The 21,205-nt window shown below is 38.6% G+C and overlaps 1 protein-coding gene across 3 annotated transcripts in view; it reads left to right on the top strand.

Moving 5' to 3' along the window:
- The window catches only part of LOC115760392 (synaptosomal-associated protein 25), a 298,733-nt gene that overhangs the window by 64,647 nt on the left and 212,881 nt on the right, over positions 1–21,205 (top strand). For all 3 annotated transcript variants that reach the window (XM_030701690.1, XM_030701692.1, XM_030701689.1), the window contains exon 3: positions 305–346. In XM_030701690.1, coding sequence (XP_030557550.1) covers positions 305–346 — 42 coding nt within the window. The remainder of the gene's footprint in view (positions 1–304; positions 347–21,205) is intronic.

Here is a 21,205-nt window from a genome sequence, read left to right as displayed (position 1 = left end):
GCTTGGATTCTGATAAAGGGGTGAAATATGTCTCAAATGATTTTTGGAAAAGATCTTTTGAAATGAATTTGAAAGCGAAACTTCCCCCACCAAATCTTTGACCCCCATTTATACCGAGGAGGAATGGAGTTTCCGAAAATTGTGAAGCACCCTTCACATGAATTCAAGCAAAGATATTCTCACACACATTACGTTTATTATTAGGTTTATTTTCCAAGCACTTAATTTTTGCTTTATAAAAACATTCAATATAAAAGAAATAAAATGAAATACCTTATACGAATATCTTAACATTTTATTGCAGTCCTTGGAAAGCACCCGACGAATGCTTGCTCTTTGTGAAGAGGTAAGATACCCAAATTAGTTATCAGTAAACTTTTGATTATCCTAAGTTAAGTTAATTAAATTATAGCTAAGCTTCGTTGTTTACAAAAGTTTTATAATCATTCAGTGAACATCGGATAAAGAGTGTCTTGCAGTCTCGTTGTCTGTCCGAATAAAAGTTGTTTAAGCTGTATAGGCTTTATGGTGTGTGATTGCAAATTTTACAGAAACTTCTGATTTACCTTTAAGTTTAATCTTAAAATCTCCACCTCTTTAATCACAAGAATCTTATGATTTAAGAGAGAGTTCCCAGTTGAGAGTGATTGACGTGTTTTACTTGTGCTCCAAGATTTTTATATATTTTTCCGCTTTAATCCTGCTTTTTATTTCAAAATTTTGCATTTTTCGGTGCTTTATTTAAAATGCTTTTATAAACTGTGCAAAGTGTTATTTCTTGTGCAGCGCAAGTCTGTTATTTATTGCATTTATTCAACGCGGCGTCAGTTCCGTGTTGTTATTATTGCCTGTTTTGATTATTTTGCTTTGGTCCTCCCCTGTGCATACACTTGTTTGTGCGTGTGTTCGCTGCATACTTTCTGCTTGTGCATCGCGCTCTCGCCAATCTTTTCTATTGCCTTTCGCTCCAAACAATTTTTTTGTGTACGAATAATTGTTTTTTGAGTGCTTACTTGCTCTATCTTGTGCACCGTTTTCGTTTTGCTCTGCGCTCTTGCTAATTGCATACGCATTTAATAATTATGTCGTGCTGTAAGAAACCGTGCACGTTCAAGCAGGCTGATGATTCTGCACTGCCCCAATTTGTTAATTGCTGGCTGTGTGAGAATATGATGCGGCGGCTTGCGTTGGTCGTGCCCAGAATGCATCGACAAGCAAATTGATTTCTCCAGAATGTATAATTCTGTGAGAAATCAATTCTTACAATTGAATAATGTGGCTAAGCAGCTCTCGAGTAATTTTGACTCCAGTTTCGAGTTGCTTGCCAAATATAAATTCGAGTCCCCACCCAATCGCCGGTTGGTGCCTCAACTTTTGCAATTGCCCTCTACGTCTGTTCAGACACCTACGCCTTTCTTATCCCTTCCTAGCAACTTGGATGTATCTCCAATGTTGTCCTTATCGCCTTCTCCAAGCGACTGTCCATATACCTCTATTTCAACGTCTGTAGTAGTACCAGTAGAGCCCGTACCTGATCCTGTCCCAGTTATCCAAACTGCCTCAGCCCAGTCAGCTTCTGGCTGCAAAGGTAGACCTGCGCGCAATTTTGCCCAGATTGTTAAAAACAATCATTGTGTCTTTTTAGCTCCTCTAACTCCTGTATTACCTACAGCTCCACCAGCGCCTATTTTAACGGTAGTTGCCCCTCGTAGGCAAGATTTTGTGTCTCGACTGTCGTCGGACACCACTTCTGAGTCATTGAGAGCCTATATTGCTAGCAAATCTTCTGCTAGCGTGTCAATAACCAAAATTAATTTCTCCACCCCACGTGAAATATCATCATTCAAAATAAATGTTTCACATGATATGTTCCCAATCATTTGTGATCCCAAATTTTGGCCTCCACACATGATTGTTAACGAGTTCAAGCCTCAAAAGCGTTACCAGCCTGTCACCCTTCCAGTCCCTTCAATACAGGGTACCATTTCTGCCCCAAAAAACTAGCTTCATCTTCTGACCAAAGCTTAAAAATCTTTTCATGGCCAGCACTTCCTTCGATTCGGATATAATAGCATTTTCAGAAACATGGTTAAACTCAACCATATTTGATTTTAAGATTTTATCTAATAACTTTATTTTGTATAAAAATGATCGGCCGACTCGAGGTGGTGGGGTGTTAATTGCCGTTAAAGTCACTCTCCAGTCTGAACTTTTCTGTTTTAGTACGCCTACTGACGCTGAGATTGTCTCAGTTAAGGTGTCTTTTCCTACACGGAATATCTATATAACATGCTCTTATGTCCTACCTTCTTCTGATATTCAAGTTTATATGAAACATATTACTTGTATTAAAGAAGTTTCTTCACACGCGCGTGATGATGACCTATTTTATGGTGTTGGGTGATTTTAATTTGCCGAACATCTCTTGGTCAATATTTACTGCCAAAAATTATCTTGTTCCTCAGCACAGCACGATTTTATAGACAGCAAGCTTGATCTTTCATTGTTTCAAATCAATTCAATTTCTAATCATTTGATTAGAACACTTGACCTTGTATTTGTTAACGACTACCTTATTTCTAATGTGTCTAGGTCCCCTCCTTCATCTCTTTCTGAGGATGTATATCATCCTACTTTAGAGATTGCAATGCAATGATCATCAGCTCTTATCTATTCATAGATTTATAAATGATCTCCCTCTCTGTTTTATCTCATGCCCGTGTACTCATGTATGCTGATGCTCAAACTTCTCCTATCATACAATAATCCTCTACATCATTCTCGTCTGCAAGACGATTTGAACGCTATGCAATTTTGGTGTTCGCCCAATCAATTGCATCTAAATTGTTTAAAGTGTATGTTTATGACATTTAATCGTACTACACCTTATCTTGTCAGTTCTACAATTGACACTATCCCTTTGCAACGTATACTAACAGTTAAGGATCTAGGCGTTATTTTTGATTCTAAACTCTGTTTCAATCTTCACATAGAAACCATCGTTAATGAGCAAAAGGTGTACTTGGATTCATTAAACGATGGCCTAAAGAGTTTAACGATCCTTTTATAACAAAACTTCTGTACATCTCTCTTGTTCGCCCTATCCTTGAATACTGCTCTTGCATCTGGTCTCCACAGTATAACAACAGCCAGGATCGTATTGAATCTGTTCAGAAGCAATTTCTGCTTTTTGCCTTACGAGGCTTAAATTGGGACCCTAATGTTCGGTTGCCATCCTACTCCAGCAGACTGCTTCTTCTCAACCTTCCGTCGTTAACCAACCGTAGGACAATTCTCGGTGTTGTCCTTCTACATAAGTTGATTATTGGCGACATAGATTCTCCTTTCTGCTAGGTCGACTTTAATTCTCTGTTCTGGCTAAACCAATCAGAAATTATCGCCCCTTATTCCTATCTACGAGCACAACAGACTACGCTATGAACAATCCTTTTCGCGTGCTATGCAAAAATTATAATAGTTTGCATCGCGATTTCTCTACAGAACTGTCTCTACCCCTAATAAAATCGTTGTTTTCAGGATACCTTCGGGAAGTCGCTGACCATTCCCAGCTATGAGCAGGGGCATAGCTTGCCGGACAGGCTGAAAAATTTTCCCCCACCGGGTCGGTGATTTCCCATTACTTTTCTCTTTGTCCTGTCTACTTAACACTCTTTATCTAACTTACATTGCTTTACTTTATTAACAATCTTACTTTCTTTTTCCCTATTTATTGTATTTTCTTTATTAATATATCAAATTAAGATTATTTTTAATTTTACTTGAGAACAATTTTTTCCTACTTACAACCTTCTGCTTAGATGTAGGCTCTAATAGCGTCACTGACAAAATTAGCTGTGAAAAGGGGCACAACTGGCCGGAATGGCAAATAAAACACCTCCATCGGTCAGTGATGCTATTTTTAAAATTGTATTCTTTAACTAGGCTTTTAGCATATAATTATATTACATATTGTATAACCTATTGAATAATGAGGAAGATACTCGTTTGTCGACCATTAATAAATAATAAATAATAATAAAAAAAAAAAATAATAATAAATTATAAATATGTTTAATTTGCGCTGGAATCGATCAGTGCCTTCTGATCTCTACTAAGCGAACATATAAGGAAAGAATGTATAGTTGCAAGTGATCATATGATTATTAACAAAATAGTGGAAGGAGATATTTAAATAATTCGCCTCGTAGGTAGATCGCTGGGGTGAATATGCAGTTTGATTCGGGGCTTTAGTAGCCATTCGAGCTTTTGAAGCCTTCTCAAGCATTTTGCTATTGTTGCTGCGATGTGGGACCCCCATATGAGCCGTCGGTCCAAGTGGACGCGCAAGTACCAGAATGTGGAGGTGTGCTCAATGGCTCATCCATCGGACCATAGCCCCTGGCAACTGTTTGGGCGAAGCGTTAAAGTCACGCAAGCGGACTTGCCAGTTTATGACGGCGTTCTAGTTAGCAGTCCAAGTTTCAAATATCACTGCCTGCACTGTATTTGTTGTAGCTTGTAAGGATTCGTTGATGCTGCCTTGTTGAACACCTGTTTTAATGCCTTTGATAGCCGACCTTTGGTCTTTAACGGCCATGTTAATGGTGCGTCCTGCCAGGAAGGAGCTCAGGATGCAAATAAATGGCGCAGGGAGTGGACCTTTGATTTGGGCGAATCTACCTTGAAGATCCTATTCCACATACCGCAAAGCAAAAATATTTCCACGACATAAAAGTTACTGCTCTGTCGTTAAAATTTAATTTAAAAGACTCTTGGATCTTATTAAACACATTGCTCCAATTAAAAATATATAAGGATATGAAGGTATACTTTATTTAATTTATATAACAGGCAAAATCAAATGTATTTGAACAGATATATACTCTTGATTAGCTCATTCGATCTGTCGTCGATCCGTCGGTCTGTATGCACTTGCCAATTCCAGAAATTGTATGAACTAGAATTTTTAAGAACATATTTTCGTGTTCACATCAAACACATGCTTATATATTTCCTTTCCATTCCCATTGCTTTGTCAAGTAACCAAATGAGACAACACCGACGGCTGCGTGCAGTACTATTATAACTACCCAACTCAAATCTGACTTCAAATTAAGACATCAAAATAATATACAAAACAAGTAAGAGGTTCTAGTCGGGAGCTCCCGACTAGGGAATACCGTGAACTCTCTTATTCCAACACCAAAAAAAAAATTAAAAAAAAAAAGACCCCTTGGCAGGGTTCCACCAGCAAAAAAACATATTTTCCCCGGTAGGGCTCGAACTCGCGACAGACTGCAACACTTGCTATGCCTCCACTTAGCAGCCACACCAATAATTAAGTACTTATTATAAAAATAGGAACTTAAAAAGCATTACCATGCTGTTAGAATGCCAAGCAGACGCGCAAGAATGTATGTGTGTACATGTATACAGAAATTCTTTAAGCTGCTGCCCCATTCAATTGCGCAGTTGCATATAACTTTGTTTTTTTCTTAACCGATCTTTATGAAATTTTCTACAGTATATCTTCTTGTACCATAGAATAATGTCAATTGCGTTTAAATTGTGGCTTAAGTTGGTTGGCAATAAAATTTGGGTTATTAACTTGATTTATAGCTCTGGGGTGGTAGCGGGGAGGTGGCGATAGGTATATAATAAAAGATACTTGACATATATATAATAATCTAGAAGCAACATATCATGTTTGGTGGCTCTAGCTCTTATTATTTACCCAATTTGCTAAAAAAAACAGGATGTCGATATCGATTTTTATCGATCGATTGGAAACGGAGTAAGTTATCGATTATCGGAAACAAACTCGATCTGCGTAGGTACTAGGAGCACCTACATCTAAAATTTCAAGTCTCTAGCTCTTATAGGTTCTGAGATCCTTGCGTTCATACATGACTAGAACTATATATCTATATATATGTTGTATAAAAAAACATTTTTTTTTTCAAGAAATCTTGACCAAACTCGGCATTTATTAGTTTTACTTTACCTCTCATATATAGGCAAAATCATATTAAGATCGGTACACTATATAATATAGCTGATAAAAGTGAATATATATATATATATATATATATATATATTCGACCTCACTTTTATCAAATGCTGGCCTCCAAACCAGGCCTTGGGTGACCCGGTCGGCATTACCCCTTCTTGGAGAAATTGCTTGCTCAGCACAGGATCATAGTTAATGATGTTTAGCAACGGGAAGGCCGCTATACCCGGGATTTCGCTTAGGGCCTCGTATTGATGACGGCTAAACGCTCAAAAGTGACGAGGTGTGTGCCATTGATGGTTATTTCTGGCCCATCGTTAGCTGACTCGAACAGGGCTTTCATTTAGCATCACGTCGCTGGCGCATTCGGTTACGATATCCTCTTGTAGTTGAATTAGTTGAAGAGCTTACTCTGGGATATTAAATTAGTAAATGGATAATGGAGTTCATTTTTCCTTGCTTTAATTATCCGATTAACATTTTCGGTGAGCTGACTTATCTATTTCAGAGTCTCTATTACTTGTATATTCAATTTGTTTTGATTCTGAAATTCTTTTATATTCTGAAACGGTGGCATTTGGTGAACCCGCCACTTTTGTGCGATTCTGTGGTGTATCTCTAATACGGACAAAAGATTTCTGATGTTATCAACATCAAACAGCTTTCGAATGTATGATTGGTACTCGGACGACTTTTCTGATTCTACTCTATTTCCGTCTATTATGAGTATGTATTTGGAATGCGAATAATCGGTTGTACAAGCTAATTACATTCGCTAGTAAGAATAATATGGAGAAATGGAATTAAATCTAGATTGCCTTTTAATAATATTACTAATCTATTTAAATTTTCTTTTGGTTTGGTGAAACAATCGGATATTGAGTTCATCCTTCATTCCTAATCTTCTGGCAAATACATTTTCTCTTATATCAAATATCCTGTCCTGCCTGTTCGGGTTGTTTCTTTCTTTCTTTCGAACCATTTCGAACTTTGACGATCTGACGACACACGTAAGGAATTGTTGTAGCAATTTTAATGTGTAGCATTTCGCCAGGGTATTATGGGGTTGTTTCTGTTGCTAGCGTTTTTATTTTTGGAAAGGAGTATTCCTCCAAGATCTGTTTAATATTTTCTTGTACGGCTCTCTTGTCAGCTATGTCGACTGCCTTTTCTTTGGCTATCTTTATGTTAGTGCCACACAGGCTCTTTAAAACCCTTTACATGTTTTTTTTTCATTCTCAGAGAATATTATAACGTGATCCACGCAAACATAGAACGTTTTGCACTCTATTTAAGCAGCACGTTGTCAATCGCTCTTTGGAAAATGCTTCCAGCATTCTTCAATCCGAATCGGCAGTAGTTCGCTTATGCAGCTTTCTAAAGTCGATGACAAGGCGTTTGTTCCTATTGCCTTCTTCATCACAATGCTTCTTATTAACAATCCAAGTTGGGTTATTGTACAGTGATCTGGAGGTCCTAATGGTGCCGTTTCGGAATTTTTTTTTTATTTTTTTTTAATCAACCACTTCCATGAGGGTACATTTCCGTGAAGATCGGGTTATCGTCATGCGGATTGTGGCCACAACTGACGTATTAAGTGGTAGTGCCTTATAAGAAGTAGAAAATGCCTTTGCTCTATTAAGGAACACGCTCTTGAATTCGCCTTTTATAGATTCTGGCACGACGATATCATCAACATTTGTGAAGTTTACATTGTCGCAATAGTGGTGCTGTAGGCTTTCGGAAACAGGCCCATAGTTGATCGTGCCATTCTCAATATTTAAGGTCGCTCCCACCTTCATTCGGTCGAAACTTTTGAATGATGTCGGGAGTCTAAAAAGAAGAACGAAGCCGTTTTAGCGAAGATGTTGTTTAACACATCTGGTAGATATTTTTTAACTTTGGGTGGAACTAACGGTAATGGGAAACGCGGCTGTGGCCGAGTTATTGTAATCTTGGGCATCATAGGACTGCTGTACAGTATTGTGCAATTGCTGACGCCTCTCATACGCCTGTCATACGCTTATACGTAGTTTGCCTTTTTTGGCCCTGTATATTTTCAGCCTGCGTGTTAGTGCCTTTGCCTTTTTCAAAGTTAGTACTTTGCAATATCTGTGATATTGGATTCTGACGTCTGTTTTGTTTTTGGCATTGTTCTTTTGAATATTGCTTCCGCCTCCCTAGCCAAAGCCAACGCGGATGGCATATTCTTCGGCTAAGCCGAAAATACGATTGATTTCTTAATACCTGCGATAAAGAGTGCATTGGCTCTGACCTCTCCGTTGAGCAGCGTTGCTCCTTCGGTTTAATGAGGTATGAGAACTGTATTTGTGACGAGAGTCAACTTTGTTCGATGTCGTCTAATACTGCATGTGGCTGTTTTCACCCCGCCTATTCGTCTCTAGCAGCTGTCGAAGAATATGCGATACCAACAATGCTCTTTCTGACCCACTGACCCTATAGTAGTAACAGCTTGATAATGAGTGCTGCTGTCTTCCTCCCGCCTAAAAAGATTGTATGCATTGTTGGCGTATTGGCTCCGTACTATGTACTCATATTCAGTAGGAACTGATTTTATTATGTCTAATGGAGTTTTAAATATAACTCTCGGACTTACAGACATTTTAATACCCATTTTTACTGGGTAAAATGCTACAATGTTTTTATGTAAATGTATGTAACAGCCAGAAGGAAGCATCTCGACCCTTAAAAGTATGTATATTCTTGATCAGCGTCACAAGTCAGGTCAATCTTGCCATTTTCATCTGTCTGTCCGTCCGTATGTATGCCCGCGCATAACTTGCCCCATTTTAATGTAATCGATATAAATAGATATCGAAATCATGATTTTTGAGCAAATCTTCTTATTTTAAGAGCTAGAGTTACCCTTACCACCTTCACCACAATATTGATGTAATTGACTTTTTCAGAATATACAAAAATTCAGGAACTCAATTTTCGACCGATCGTTCCTCTGGCAGCTATAATCTATAGTAGTCCGGTGTAAATAAGATTTTGCTTAAGTGTAAGAAACATAGTTAAACGTATAAATGGCGAGCTTGGTCATGATATCTTGAATTTACTTTCTTACTAGAACTTAACTTTCGACCGATAGTTCCAATGGCGGCTATATGATATAGTAACCCGGTGTTGTTACGAGTTTGTTTCCGATTCGATTTCTATTCAGGGATCTATTTTTTGTATACCCTGAACCCATTGAAAATGGGTAATAATGGTATATTGTATTTGTGCAAACAGCAAATGTATTTAACAGGCAGAAGGAAGCATATCCGACCCCATAAAGTATATATATTCTTGATAAGCATCAATACCGGAGTCGATCTAGCCATGCCCGTCTGTCTGTCCGTCCGTCCGTCCGTATATATGAACGCAAGGATCTCAGAACCTATAAGAGCTAGAGACTTGAAATGTGTGATGTAGGTGCTCCTAGTGCCTGCGCAGATCGAGTTTGTTTCCGATAATTGATAACTTACTCCGTTTCCAAGCTATCGATAAAAATCAATATCGATATCCTGTTTTTTTTTGGCAATTTTGGTAAATAATAAGAGCTAGAGTCACCAAACTCGACATTTGGCTTATAAAACAGAATATATATATGAGTTTGATTTTGGAAGGAGAGGGTTCAGGGTATCCCCTAGTCGGGAGCTCCCGACTAGAACCTCTTACTTTTTTTTTTGTTTTTTTTGCTGGTGTGGCTGTTCAGTAGAGTCGACTGTAAGTAATGCGGTCAGTTGCGAGTTCGAGCCCTGCCAAGGGAACTTGTTTTTTTTAAATTTATTTGGTGTTGGAATAAGATGGTTCAGGGTATTCCTTAGTCGGGAGCTCCCGACTAGAACCTCTTTATTGTTAGGCTTGAGCTCGTGAACATACATGTGTGGAGGCCAAAATTTAGGATCACAAATATATCATATCATTTGAAACATTTATTTTGAATGATGATACTGCACGAGGGGTGGAGAAAATAAATTTGGTTATTGACGCGCTAGCAGAAGATTTGCTAGCAATATAGGCTGCCAATGAGACAGAAGTGGTGTCCGACAAAAGTCGAGACCACAAGAGGCAACAACCGTTAAAGTAGGCGCTGATGGGGCTGCAGGTAGTACTGGAGTTGGAAGAGCTAAAGAGGCACAATGATTGTTTTTAATAATCTGGGCAAGATTGCGCGCAGGTCTACCTTTGCAGCCAGAAGCTGACTGGGCTGAGGCAGTTTGGATAACTGGGACAGGATCAGGTACGGGCTCTACTGGTACTACTACAGACGTTGAAATAGAGGTATATGGACAGTCGCTTGGAGAAGGCGATAAGGACAACATTGGAGATACATCCAAGTTGCTAGGAAGGGATAAGAAAGGCGTAGGTGTCTGAACAGACGTAGAGGGCAATTGCAAAAGTTGAGGCTCCAACCGGCGATTGGTTGGGGACTCGAATTTATATTTGCCAAGCAACTCGAAACTTGAGTCAAAATTACTCGATAGCTGCTTAGCCACATTATTCAATTTTAAGAATTTCTCACAGAATTATACATTCTGGAGAAATCAATTTGTTGTCGATGCAGTCTGGGTACGACCAACGCAAACCGGCGCAGCCCTTCTTGGCAATTGCAGCGATCTTGGCGCAATCACGCCCAGTGAGACTTGCACATTTAGCGTGCATCATATTCTCACACAGTCAGCAACTAACAAATTGCGGCAGTGCAGAATCATCAGCTTGCTTGAACGTGCACGGTTTCTTAAAGCACGACATAATCATTAAATTCAAGTTGCGAGAGCGAAGAGCAAACCGAAAACGGTGCACAAGATAGAGCAAATAAACATTCAGAAAACAATTATTCGTACACAAACAAATTGTTTGGAGCGAAAAGCAATAGAAAAAATTTGCGAGAGCGCGATGCACAAGCAGAAAGTATGCAGCGAACACACGCACAAACAAGTGTATGCACAGGGGAGCACTAAAGCAAAATAATCAAAACAGGTAATAACAGCAACACGGAACTGACGCCGCGTTGAATAAATGCAATAAATAACAGACTTGCGCTGCACAAGAAATAACACTTTGCACAATTTATAAAAGCTTCTTAAAAAAAAAAGAACCAAAAAGGCAAAATTTTGAAATAAAAAGCAGGATTAAAGCGCAAAAATATATAAAAATCTTGGAGCACAAGTAAAACACGTCAATCACTCTCAACTGGGAACTCTCTCTATAGCATTATTAAATTGGTAGTTTGTACATAAAAGGGAGAAAAAAGTGCACAAATGTGTGTGTGTTTGTTATACCCTGAACCCATTAAAAATGGGTATAAGGGTATATTGTATTTGTGCAAAATTCAAATGTATGTAACAGGCAGAAGGAAGCATCTCCGACCCCAAAAAGTATATATTCTTGATCAGCATCAATAGCCGAGTCGATCTAGCCATGTCCGTCTGTCTGTCCGTCCGTTCGTCCGTACGTCCGTCCGTATGTATGAACGCCAGGATCTCAGAACCTATAAGAGCTAGAGACTTGAAATTTTAGATGTAGATGCTCCTAGTTCCCGCGCAGATCGAGTTTGTTTCCGATAATCGATAACTTACTCCGTTTCCAAGCAATCGATAAATATCGATATCCTGTTATTTACGCAATTTAGGGAAATAATAAGAGCTATAGTCACCAAGCTTGACATGTAGCTTCCAAAATAGAATATATATATGCAGTTGATATTGGAAGAAGAGGGTTCAGGGTATCCCCTAGTCGGGAGCTCCCGACTAGAACCTTTTACTTGTTTGTTGTAAAAGCAAGCGGAATGATTTAACTCTAAAAACACCGTTGCTTTTACCAATTGTAGGTAATCTATTTAAAGAAGATATATTATGGAATCGCAAGCATATTGCCTGTTGCTTTTGATTGTGTGTTACTTAATGTTCTTCTCTTATGGCTTCTTCTTTTTCACTATCACTAAGCGTGCACGAAATTAATTATTTTAGTTATCCTCAATATAACTCTGATGCTCAAGCATATTGCCTTTTGCTTTGCGGTTGATATTTGTGTTAGTGTTGTAGCTAAATGGTGGTAATAAGTGTCTTAGCAACATTTCTCTGTTCCTCTTAAAAAAAAGGATCGTACGATTTATGCGCCTGGAAGTGATTCATGATTTAAAGTTTAAAGTTTGTTTTTAAGCTGATTATTTTTTTTTTACTATAGTTTTATTGGCAAGATTTTTTTTTGATTTACCCTAAATGACTTCGATTTAATAATTAGTCGAAGGTAGTCAACATTGTCATGTTGGCAACGCGTAGCTGTGAAGATTTAGTCAACTAAATTTTATCAATAATATACAGTGTTATCTATGTCTTGGTAATATAGAATGCAGTTGTTGTCCACTAGTTTCAACCATATCTTTCACTGGGTTTGTTTCAAAACTAGGGCCACGAACCGAAAACTGTTTCCGGCTTGCAAGGTTCAGTTGTAAACATCCTTATCAAATTTGACGGTGCACACCGAGTTTAGTCAGTCAACACAAAGTCTACCAACAATGCCTATTCTAACGAGAAGCCAATAACGAGTACAGGCTTCCAATCAAGACAATATGGTTTGATTTAAACGAACGAAGGCCCAAGCCCAAGAAGCCGCTAGGGGAACCACTAATCCTTCTTAGTCCGTGACAGAAATGTTTGTATTATTTCTTTATTTATTAAGATGTCCTTTTGATAATATACGACTCCATTGAATGGCAGGTATGGGTGCCTAATGAGATCGCCTCAAGCTTAACCAATTGTGGATTGACCATATACGTTCAAAAGATCAAATTTTGTGTTAAGGAAGTTCATTATTTAAGTCATGTGGTCGGCCCCGGGAGGATCACTATGAATGTGGATAAGATTACCGCTACTGCAAACCACCCCGCTCCTCAGTCCGTTAAGCAGCTTCGTCGATTTCTGGTATCAAAAATTCATTCATATAGCTTCCTTTATTACCGATCTGCTAAAACAAAAGCGTAAGCTTGAGTGGCCTCAGGTAGTCAGCAGGCTTTCCAAGTGATAAAAGCGGAAATGTGTAAAGCTCCTGTCCTACACACACCAAACTTCAATTTACAATTTTATATACACTGCGATGTCAGCCACGCCGGTGTTGGCGGTGTCTCATGCAAATTAATGACAAAAGTGTTGAGGTTCCTATATATTATATGTATCGAAAGCGTAATCCGTGCCAAAGGATCTACTCTGTCACGGAATACTAAATATCCAGAAATTTCGCCCTTATATTGAACGGCATGCTTTCACCGTGATTACCGATCATGCGTCGCTGAAGTGGCTAATGGCACAGACTGACCTCAGTATCCGATTAGCTAGATGGGCCTTAAAGTTGCAGGGTTACACATTTTCCATCAAGCATCGCTAAGGCAATAAAAACATTGTTCCAGATGCACCATCCAGAACCCATACTGACGACTTGTCGGGTCTAGAGAGTTATCAAGTAGTAGATCTACAGTCGCCTCACTTTCAAACTCAGGCTTATCAAAATTTAAAGGCTAAAGTTAAAGACAACCAAGATCGAATGCCCGATGTCAAAGTTCTGTATGGGTTTTTCTACCGACGAACCGAACATGCAACCGTAGATAAAATAGCAGATGACTGTGTCACGAGAACTAGTTCCAGAAATATTAAAATTATCCCATAACGACCCTTTATCCTCGCATGGCGGTATTAACAAAACACTTGGAAGAATTCGCCGCTATTTGTATTAGCCAAATTTGGTATCTGATGTACGAGAATATGTCAACCAATGCGCGACTTGCAAAAGCACCTAAAGTCCCAATAAAGTGCTAAGACCACCGTTGGCGAAAACCGGTGAAAGTTACTGTTCCTTTCAGAGACTATACATTGGTCCAAGTCCGGACACATCGGTATATTTATAGTAGTTGACCATTTTTCCAAGTTTCCATTTTTTAAAGCATTTAAAAATCTCAGTGTTGACATAATCATGCAGTTCTTGGAAGAGGACTTAACTGACTACCTTGGGTTACCAGAAACCATAGAATCCGATAACGGTGTACAGTTTAAGTCACATACGTTTAACAACTGGCTGTAAAAGTATGGTAAACATCACTCATATACAGCGGTGTATGCTCCACAAGCGAATGCCTCTGAGCGTGTGAACACAAATATTCTATTGTACAATTAGATATACTGTAGAAAATTTCATAAAGTTCGGTTAGGATAAAAACAAAGTTATATGCAATTTCTGTATACATGTACACACACATTCATGCGCGCCTGCTTCGCATTCTAACAGCATGGTAACTGCGACTTTTTTCTGTAATGCTATTTTAGTTCCTCTTTTATCATAAGTACTTAATTATTGGTGTGGCTGTTGAGTGGAGTCGACAGCAAGTAATGCGGTCAGTTGCGAGTTCGAACCCTGCAAAGGGATCTTTTTTTTAAATTTATTTGGTGTTGGACTAAGAGGGTTCAGGGTACTCCCTAGTCGGGGGCTCCCGACTAGAACCTATAACTTGGTTAAATTTAAATATGGCGAAATGTCGAAAAGAGTACCTTAAATGGAGCCCTTACTTCGAGACCGCAATTTTTGAGTTTTGAAAGAAAAACTTTGCGGTGCTTATGTAAATTAAAGCAACTCGATCAGCTGCTTATTTAAAGAAGCGGTACTTTAGCCACTCAAATGTTACCGCCAACCGGTGGAACATCAATTTGTGAAATTGGAAAATGTGACATTTCTTAGAGACTATTAATTTCAGTCTTACATGGTTGCATTTATCAGTGCATCAGTGGCCTCATATACGCTTAAATAGCTAACCACTACCTGCACACCCACATTAACGCGTCCACCACGTGCACCCAGGAGTAATGGCCTAGCAACCACTGAGTATCAACTAAAATTACGATGTGCCAACAAGTTTACATGTCCAGCAAGTCAACTATATTAGCAGTACCAACGAAGTCAATCACCCACCAAACGAACCTTCGCTAGCCACCGAAAATGGTCTCATAACCCAGAAACGAAAAATAATTAACCTAACTAAATTAATTAAATTGGCTGCAAATGCCTTAAATGCTAAAGATTTGATAATAGCAAAACTAATTATGTCCCAACGTGAAAAACAAATAATGTTATACGTTCTTTTTGGTTTGTCTCCATCGGCGAAAAATCTTTCTCCGGGATTGCTGCGGCTAAATTAGAGATTCCAAAATAATGTTAGGATTGAATTTTTGATAATGCACAGATCCACATTTCGTTTGCTTGGTTTTCCCTTTTTGTTTATTTTATTTGTTTAATTCAATTGAACAAGCCTTTACTCTTGATTTCTTTTCACATGGCTTGTTATTCAACGAGAAAACTAAGACTTATCAATATTTAAACAAGTTGAGGTTCTAGATGGGATCTCCCGACTAGGGGATACCCTGAACCCTCTTCTTCCAATACCCAATGCAGTTCGCGCAAAGCGCTCTTTTGAAGTAAAAAAGATAAATTAAAAAAATTTCCCTTGGCAGGGTTTGAACTCGCAGCTGACCACACTATTTGCTGACGACTCTACTCAACAGTCACACCAGCCAAAAAAAATAATAATAATAGTTTCCCCGGTAGGGCTCGAACTTGCAATGCCTCTACTCACCAGCCACACCAGTAATTAAGTATTATTGAGAGTTAAAAAAAGGAGGACCTATAGCTAAAATTTCAGTCTCTGTAGGTTCTGATATCCTTGCGTTCATACATACGGACAGACGGACATGGCTAGATCGACCCGGATATTGATCCTGATCAAGAATATATATACTTTATGGGGTCGGAGATGCTTCCTTCTGACTGTTACATACATTCGGACAAATACATAAAGCCATTTTTACCCATTCAATGAGTTCGGGGTAAAAAATAAAAAGAGTAATTTAAGAACACGCGCCGTATTGTTTGAATATTGTTCGCCAAAAAGAATGTAGAACAATATTTGTTTTTCACATTGGAACATAATTAGTTTTGCTTTTATCAAATTTTAAGCATTTAAGGCATTTGCAGCCAATTTGATTATTTTAGTATGGTTTATTATTTTTCCTTTCTGGGTTATGAGACCATTTTCGGTGGCTAGCGGAGGTTTGTTTGGTGGGCGATTGAATTCGTAGGTACTGCTAATATAGTTGACTTGCTGGACACGTTAACTTATTGGCACATCGTAATTTTAGTTGACTCTCAGTAGTTGCTAGGCCATTACTCCTGGTTGCACGTGGTGGACGCGCTAATGTGGGTGTGTAGGTACTCCGGTAGGCACTGTAAGGTGGGTGCACACGCATTCAAATAAACACTGAATTTAGTGCCAGATCTGCATGATTAGCAATGAGGAGACAGCAATAAATATTTTGCTCATTCATGAGGATCTTTATTAATAATATTTACCTGTGCAAGGACTGGCACTGTATTTAAATCTTTTTATACCCTGAACCCATAAAAATGGGTATAAGGGTATATTGTATTCGTGCGAAAGCCAAATGTATTTAACAGGCAGAAGGAAGCTTCTCTGACCCCATAAAGTATATATATTCTTGATCAGCATAAATAGCCGAGTCCATGTCCGTCTGTCTGTCCGTCCGTCCGTATGTATGAACGCAAGGATCTCAGAACCTATAAGAGCTAGAGACTTGAAATTTTAGATGTAGATGCTCCTAGCTCCCGCGCAGATCGAGTTTGTTTCCGATAATCGATAACTTACTCCGTTTCCAAGCAATCGATATAAATCGATATCGGTATCCTGTTTTTTTGGGCAATTTCGGTAAATAATAAGAGCTAGTCACCAAACTTGACATATAGCTTCTAAAATTGAATATATATATGCATTTGATGTTGGAAGAGGAGGGTTCAGGGTATCCCCTAGTCGGGAGCTCCCGACTAAAACCTCTTACTTGTTTCAGTAGTCTTATTGCGACTCGGGAATTTATTTTTTTATGAATTTATGTATGTAAGAAAAATACAATTTTTTCGAGCACGGACTAGAATTACTTTTAGCGACCAAATAACGTTTATCCTCCTTAGCTGGTACGTCTGCTTGACTCAAAGGTAACTTTAGAAAATAACGTGGTTAGCTATTGAAGCTATTTAACTGGAGATGCGTGGCAGTTAGGCTTGCATTTCTTATTGGTTCGAATATATGAGGCCACTGATGATTTGTAATATATTCTTGAACGCTAAAAGGCTACTGTTAGAGTAAATACAACCATGTAAGACTGAAATTAATACAAACATAACCTTTTATGTTCGCTTTATCAATATCTTTTTCCTAGTTTGTTTTATTTCATTTTATATTGCGTTCTATTATATTAAATATAATTATTCGATGGGGTGAATTCTACTACGAAGAGGGTCGATCTACTACTAAAACTAAAACATGTTATACGTTTTAGTCGGGAGCTTCCGACTAGGGAATATGAACCCTCTTGAACCCTCTTATTCCAACACCAAAGGCAGTTCGCGCAACGCTTTCTTTTAAAGTAATAATGATAAATTAAAGTAAGAGGTTCTAGTCGGGAGCTCCCGACTAATGGATACCCTGAACCCTCTTCTTCCAACATCAAATGAATGTATATATTCTATTTTAGAAGCTATATGTCAAGTTTGGGGACTCTAGCTCTTATTATTTACCAAAATTGCCCAAAAAAACAGGATATCGATAGCGATTTTTATCGATTGCTTGGAAACGGAGTGAGTTATCGATTATCGAAAACAAACTCGATCTGCGTAGGCTCTAGGAGCCCCTACATCTAAAATTTCAAGTCTCTAGCTCTTATAGGTTCTGAGATCCTTGCGTTCATACATACGAACATGGCTAGATCGACTCGGCTGAGCAAGAATTTATATACTTTATGGGGTCGGAGATGCTTCCTTCTGCCTGTTACATATATTTGGATTTTGCACAAATACAATATACCCTTATACCCATTTTTAATGGGTTCAGGGTATAAATAGATAGGTTCCTTTGGCAGGGTTCGAACTCGCAAATGGCCGATTTACTTGCTGACGACTCTACTCAAGAGTTTTCCCGGTAGTGCTCGATCTCGCGACAGAGCGCACCACTTGCTATGCCCCCACTCAACAGCCACACCAAAAATTAAGTACTTATGATAAAAAAGGAACTAAAGTAGCATTACATAAAGAAGTCGCATTTACCATGCTGTTAGAATGCGAAGCAGATGCGCATGAATGTGTGTGTGTGTACATGTATACAGAAATTCTTAAAGCTGCTGCCCCATCCAATTGCGCAGCTGCATACAACTTTTGGTTTTTCTTAACTGATCTTTATGAAATTTTTAACATTATATCTTATTGAACCATAGAATATTTGTGTATTCTGCAAAAATCAATTGCATTTAAATTGTGGTTTAAATTGGTTGGCAATAAAAGTTGGGTTATTAACTTGATTTATAGCTTTGCGGTGGTAGCGGGGAGGTGGCGATAGGTATAAAATGAAAGATACTCTTGAAGCAAGAAGATATTCTAGACGCAACATATCATGTTTGGTGGCTCTAGCTCTTATTATTTACGCAATTTGCTCAAAAAACAGGATGTCGATATCGATTTTTATCGATTGCTTGGAAACGGAGTAAGTTATCGATTATCGGAAACAAACTCGATCTGCGCAGGCACTAGGAGCACCTACATCTAAAATTTCAAGTCTCTAGCTCTTATAGGCTCTGAGATCCTTGCGTTCATACATACTGATGGACTGACGGACGGACGGACGGGCGGACGGGCGGACAGACAGACGGACATGGCTAGATCGACTCGGTTATTGATGCTGATCAAGAATATATATACTTTATGGGGTCGGAGATGCTTATTTTTCTTACATACATAAATTCATAAAAAAATAAATTCCCGAGTCGCAATAAGACTACTGAAACAAGTAAGAGGTTCTAGTCGGGAGCTCCCGACTAATGGATACCCTGAACCCTCTTCTTCCAACATCAAATGAATGTATATATTCTATTTTAGAAGCTATATGTCAAGTTTGGGGACTCTAGCTCTTATTATTTACCAAAATTGCCCAAAAAAACAGGATATCGATAGCGATTTTTATCGATTGCTTGGAAACGGAGTGAGTTATCGATTATCGAAAACAAACTCGATCTGCGTAGGCTCTAGGAGCCCCTACATCTAAAATTTCAAGTCTCTAGCTCTTATAGGTTCTGAGATCCTTGCGTTCATACATACGAACATGGCTAGATCGACTCGGCTGAGCAAGAATTTATATACTTTATGGGGTCGGAGATGCTTCCTTCTGCCTGTTACATATATTTGGATTTTGCACAAATACAATATACCCTTATACCCATTTTTAATGGGTTCAGGGTATAAATAGATAGGTTCCTTTGGCAGGGTTCGAACTCGCAAATGGCCGATTTACTTGCTGACGACTCTACTCAAGAGTTTTCCCGGTAGTGCTCGATCTCGCGACAGAGCGCACCACTTGCTATGCCCCCACTCAACAGCCACACCAAAAATTAAGTACTTATGATAAAAAAGGAACTAAAGTAGCATTACATAAAGAAGTCGCATTTACCATGCTGTTAGAATGCGAAGCAGATGCGCATGAATGTGTGTGTGTGTACATGTATACAGAAATTCTTAAAGCTGCTGCCCCATCCAATTGCGCAGCTGCATACAACTTTTGGTTTTTCTTAACTGATCTTTATGAAATTTTTAACATTATATCTTATTGAACCATAGAATATTTGTGTATTCTGCAAAAATCAATTGCATTTAAATTGTGGTTTAAATTGGTTGGCAATAAAAGTTGGGTTATTAACTTGATTTATAGCTTTGCGGTGGTAGCGGGGAGGTGGCGATAGGTATAAAATGAAAGATACTCTTGAAGCAAGAAGATATTCTAGACGCAACATATCATGTTTGGTGGCTCTAGCTCTTATTATTTACGCAATTTGCTCAAAAAACAGGATGTCGATATCGATTTTTATCGATTGCTTGGAAACGGAGTAAGTTATCGATTATCGGAAACAAACTCGATCTGCGCAGGCACTAGGAGCACCTACATCTAAAATTTCAAGTCTCTAGCTCTTATAGGCTCTGAGATCCTTGCGTTCATACATACTGATGGACTGACGGACGGACGGACGGGCGGACGGGCGGACAGACAGACGGACATGGCTAGATCGACTCGGTTATTGATGCTGATCAAGAATATATATACTTTATGGGGTCGGAGATGCTTATTTTTCTTACATACATAAATTCATAAAAAAATAAATTCCCGAGTCGCAATAAGACTACTGAAACAAGTAAGAGGTTCTAGTCGGGAGCTCCCGACTAATGGATACCCTGAACCCTCTTCTTCCAACATCAAATGAATGTATATATTCTATTTTAGAAGCTATATGTCAAGTTTGGTGACTAGCTCTTATTATTTACCGAAATTGCCCAAAAAAACAGGATACCGATATCGATTTTTATCGATTGCTTGGAAACGGAGTAAGTTATCGATTATCGGAAACAAACTCGATCTGCGCGGGAGCTAGGAGCATCTACATCTAAAATTTCAAGTCTCTAGCTCTTATAGGTTCTGAGATCCTTGCGTTCATACATACGAACATGGCTAGATCGACTCGGCTGAGCAAGAATATATATACTTTATGGGGTCGGAGATGCTTCCTTCTGCCTGTTACATATATTTGGATTTTGCACAAATACAATATACCCTTATACCCATTTTTAATGGGTTCAGGGTATAAATAGATAGGTTCCTTTGGCAGGGTTCGAACTCGCAAATGGCCGATTTACTTGCTGACGACTCTACTCAAGAGTTTTCCCGGTAGTGCTCGATCTCGCGACAGAGCGCACCACTTGCTATGCCCCCACTCAACAGCCACACCAAAAATTAAGTACTTATGATAAAAAAGGAACTAAAGTAGCATTACATAAAGAAGTCGCATTTACCATGCTGTTAGAATGCGAAGCAGATGCGCATGAATGTGTGTGTGTGTACATGTATACAGAAATTCTTAAAGCTGCTGCCCCATCCAATTGCGCAGCTGCATACAACTTTTGGTTTTTCTTAACTGATCTTTATGAAATTTTTAACATTATATCTTATTGAACCATAGAATATTTGTGTATTCTGCAAAAATCAATTGCATTTAAATTGTGGTTTAAATTGGTTGGCAATAAAAGTTGGGTTATTAA

The sequence above is a fragment of the Drosophila novamexicana genome, unplaced genomic scaffold, assembly GCF_003285875.2.
Source record: "Drosophila novamexicana strain 15010-1031.04,08,12 unplaced genomic scaffold, DnovRS2.1 tig00000434-arrow-pilon, whole genome shotgun sequence".
Lineage (NCBI taxonomy): Eukaryota > Metazoa > Arthropoda > Insecta > Diptera > Drosophilidae > Drosophila > Drosophila novamexicana.
The sequence above is the reverse complement of the archived record's forward strand: the minus strand, read 5'-3'. Positions and strand labels throughout refer to the sequence as shown.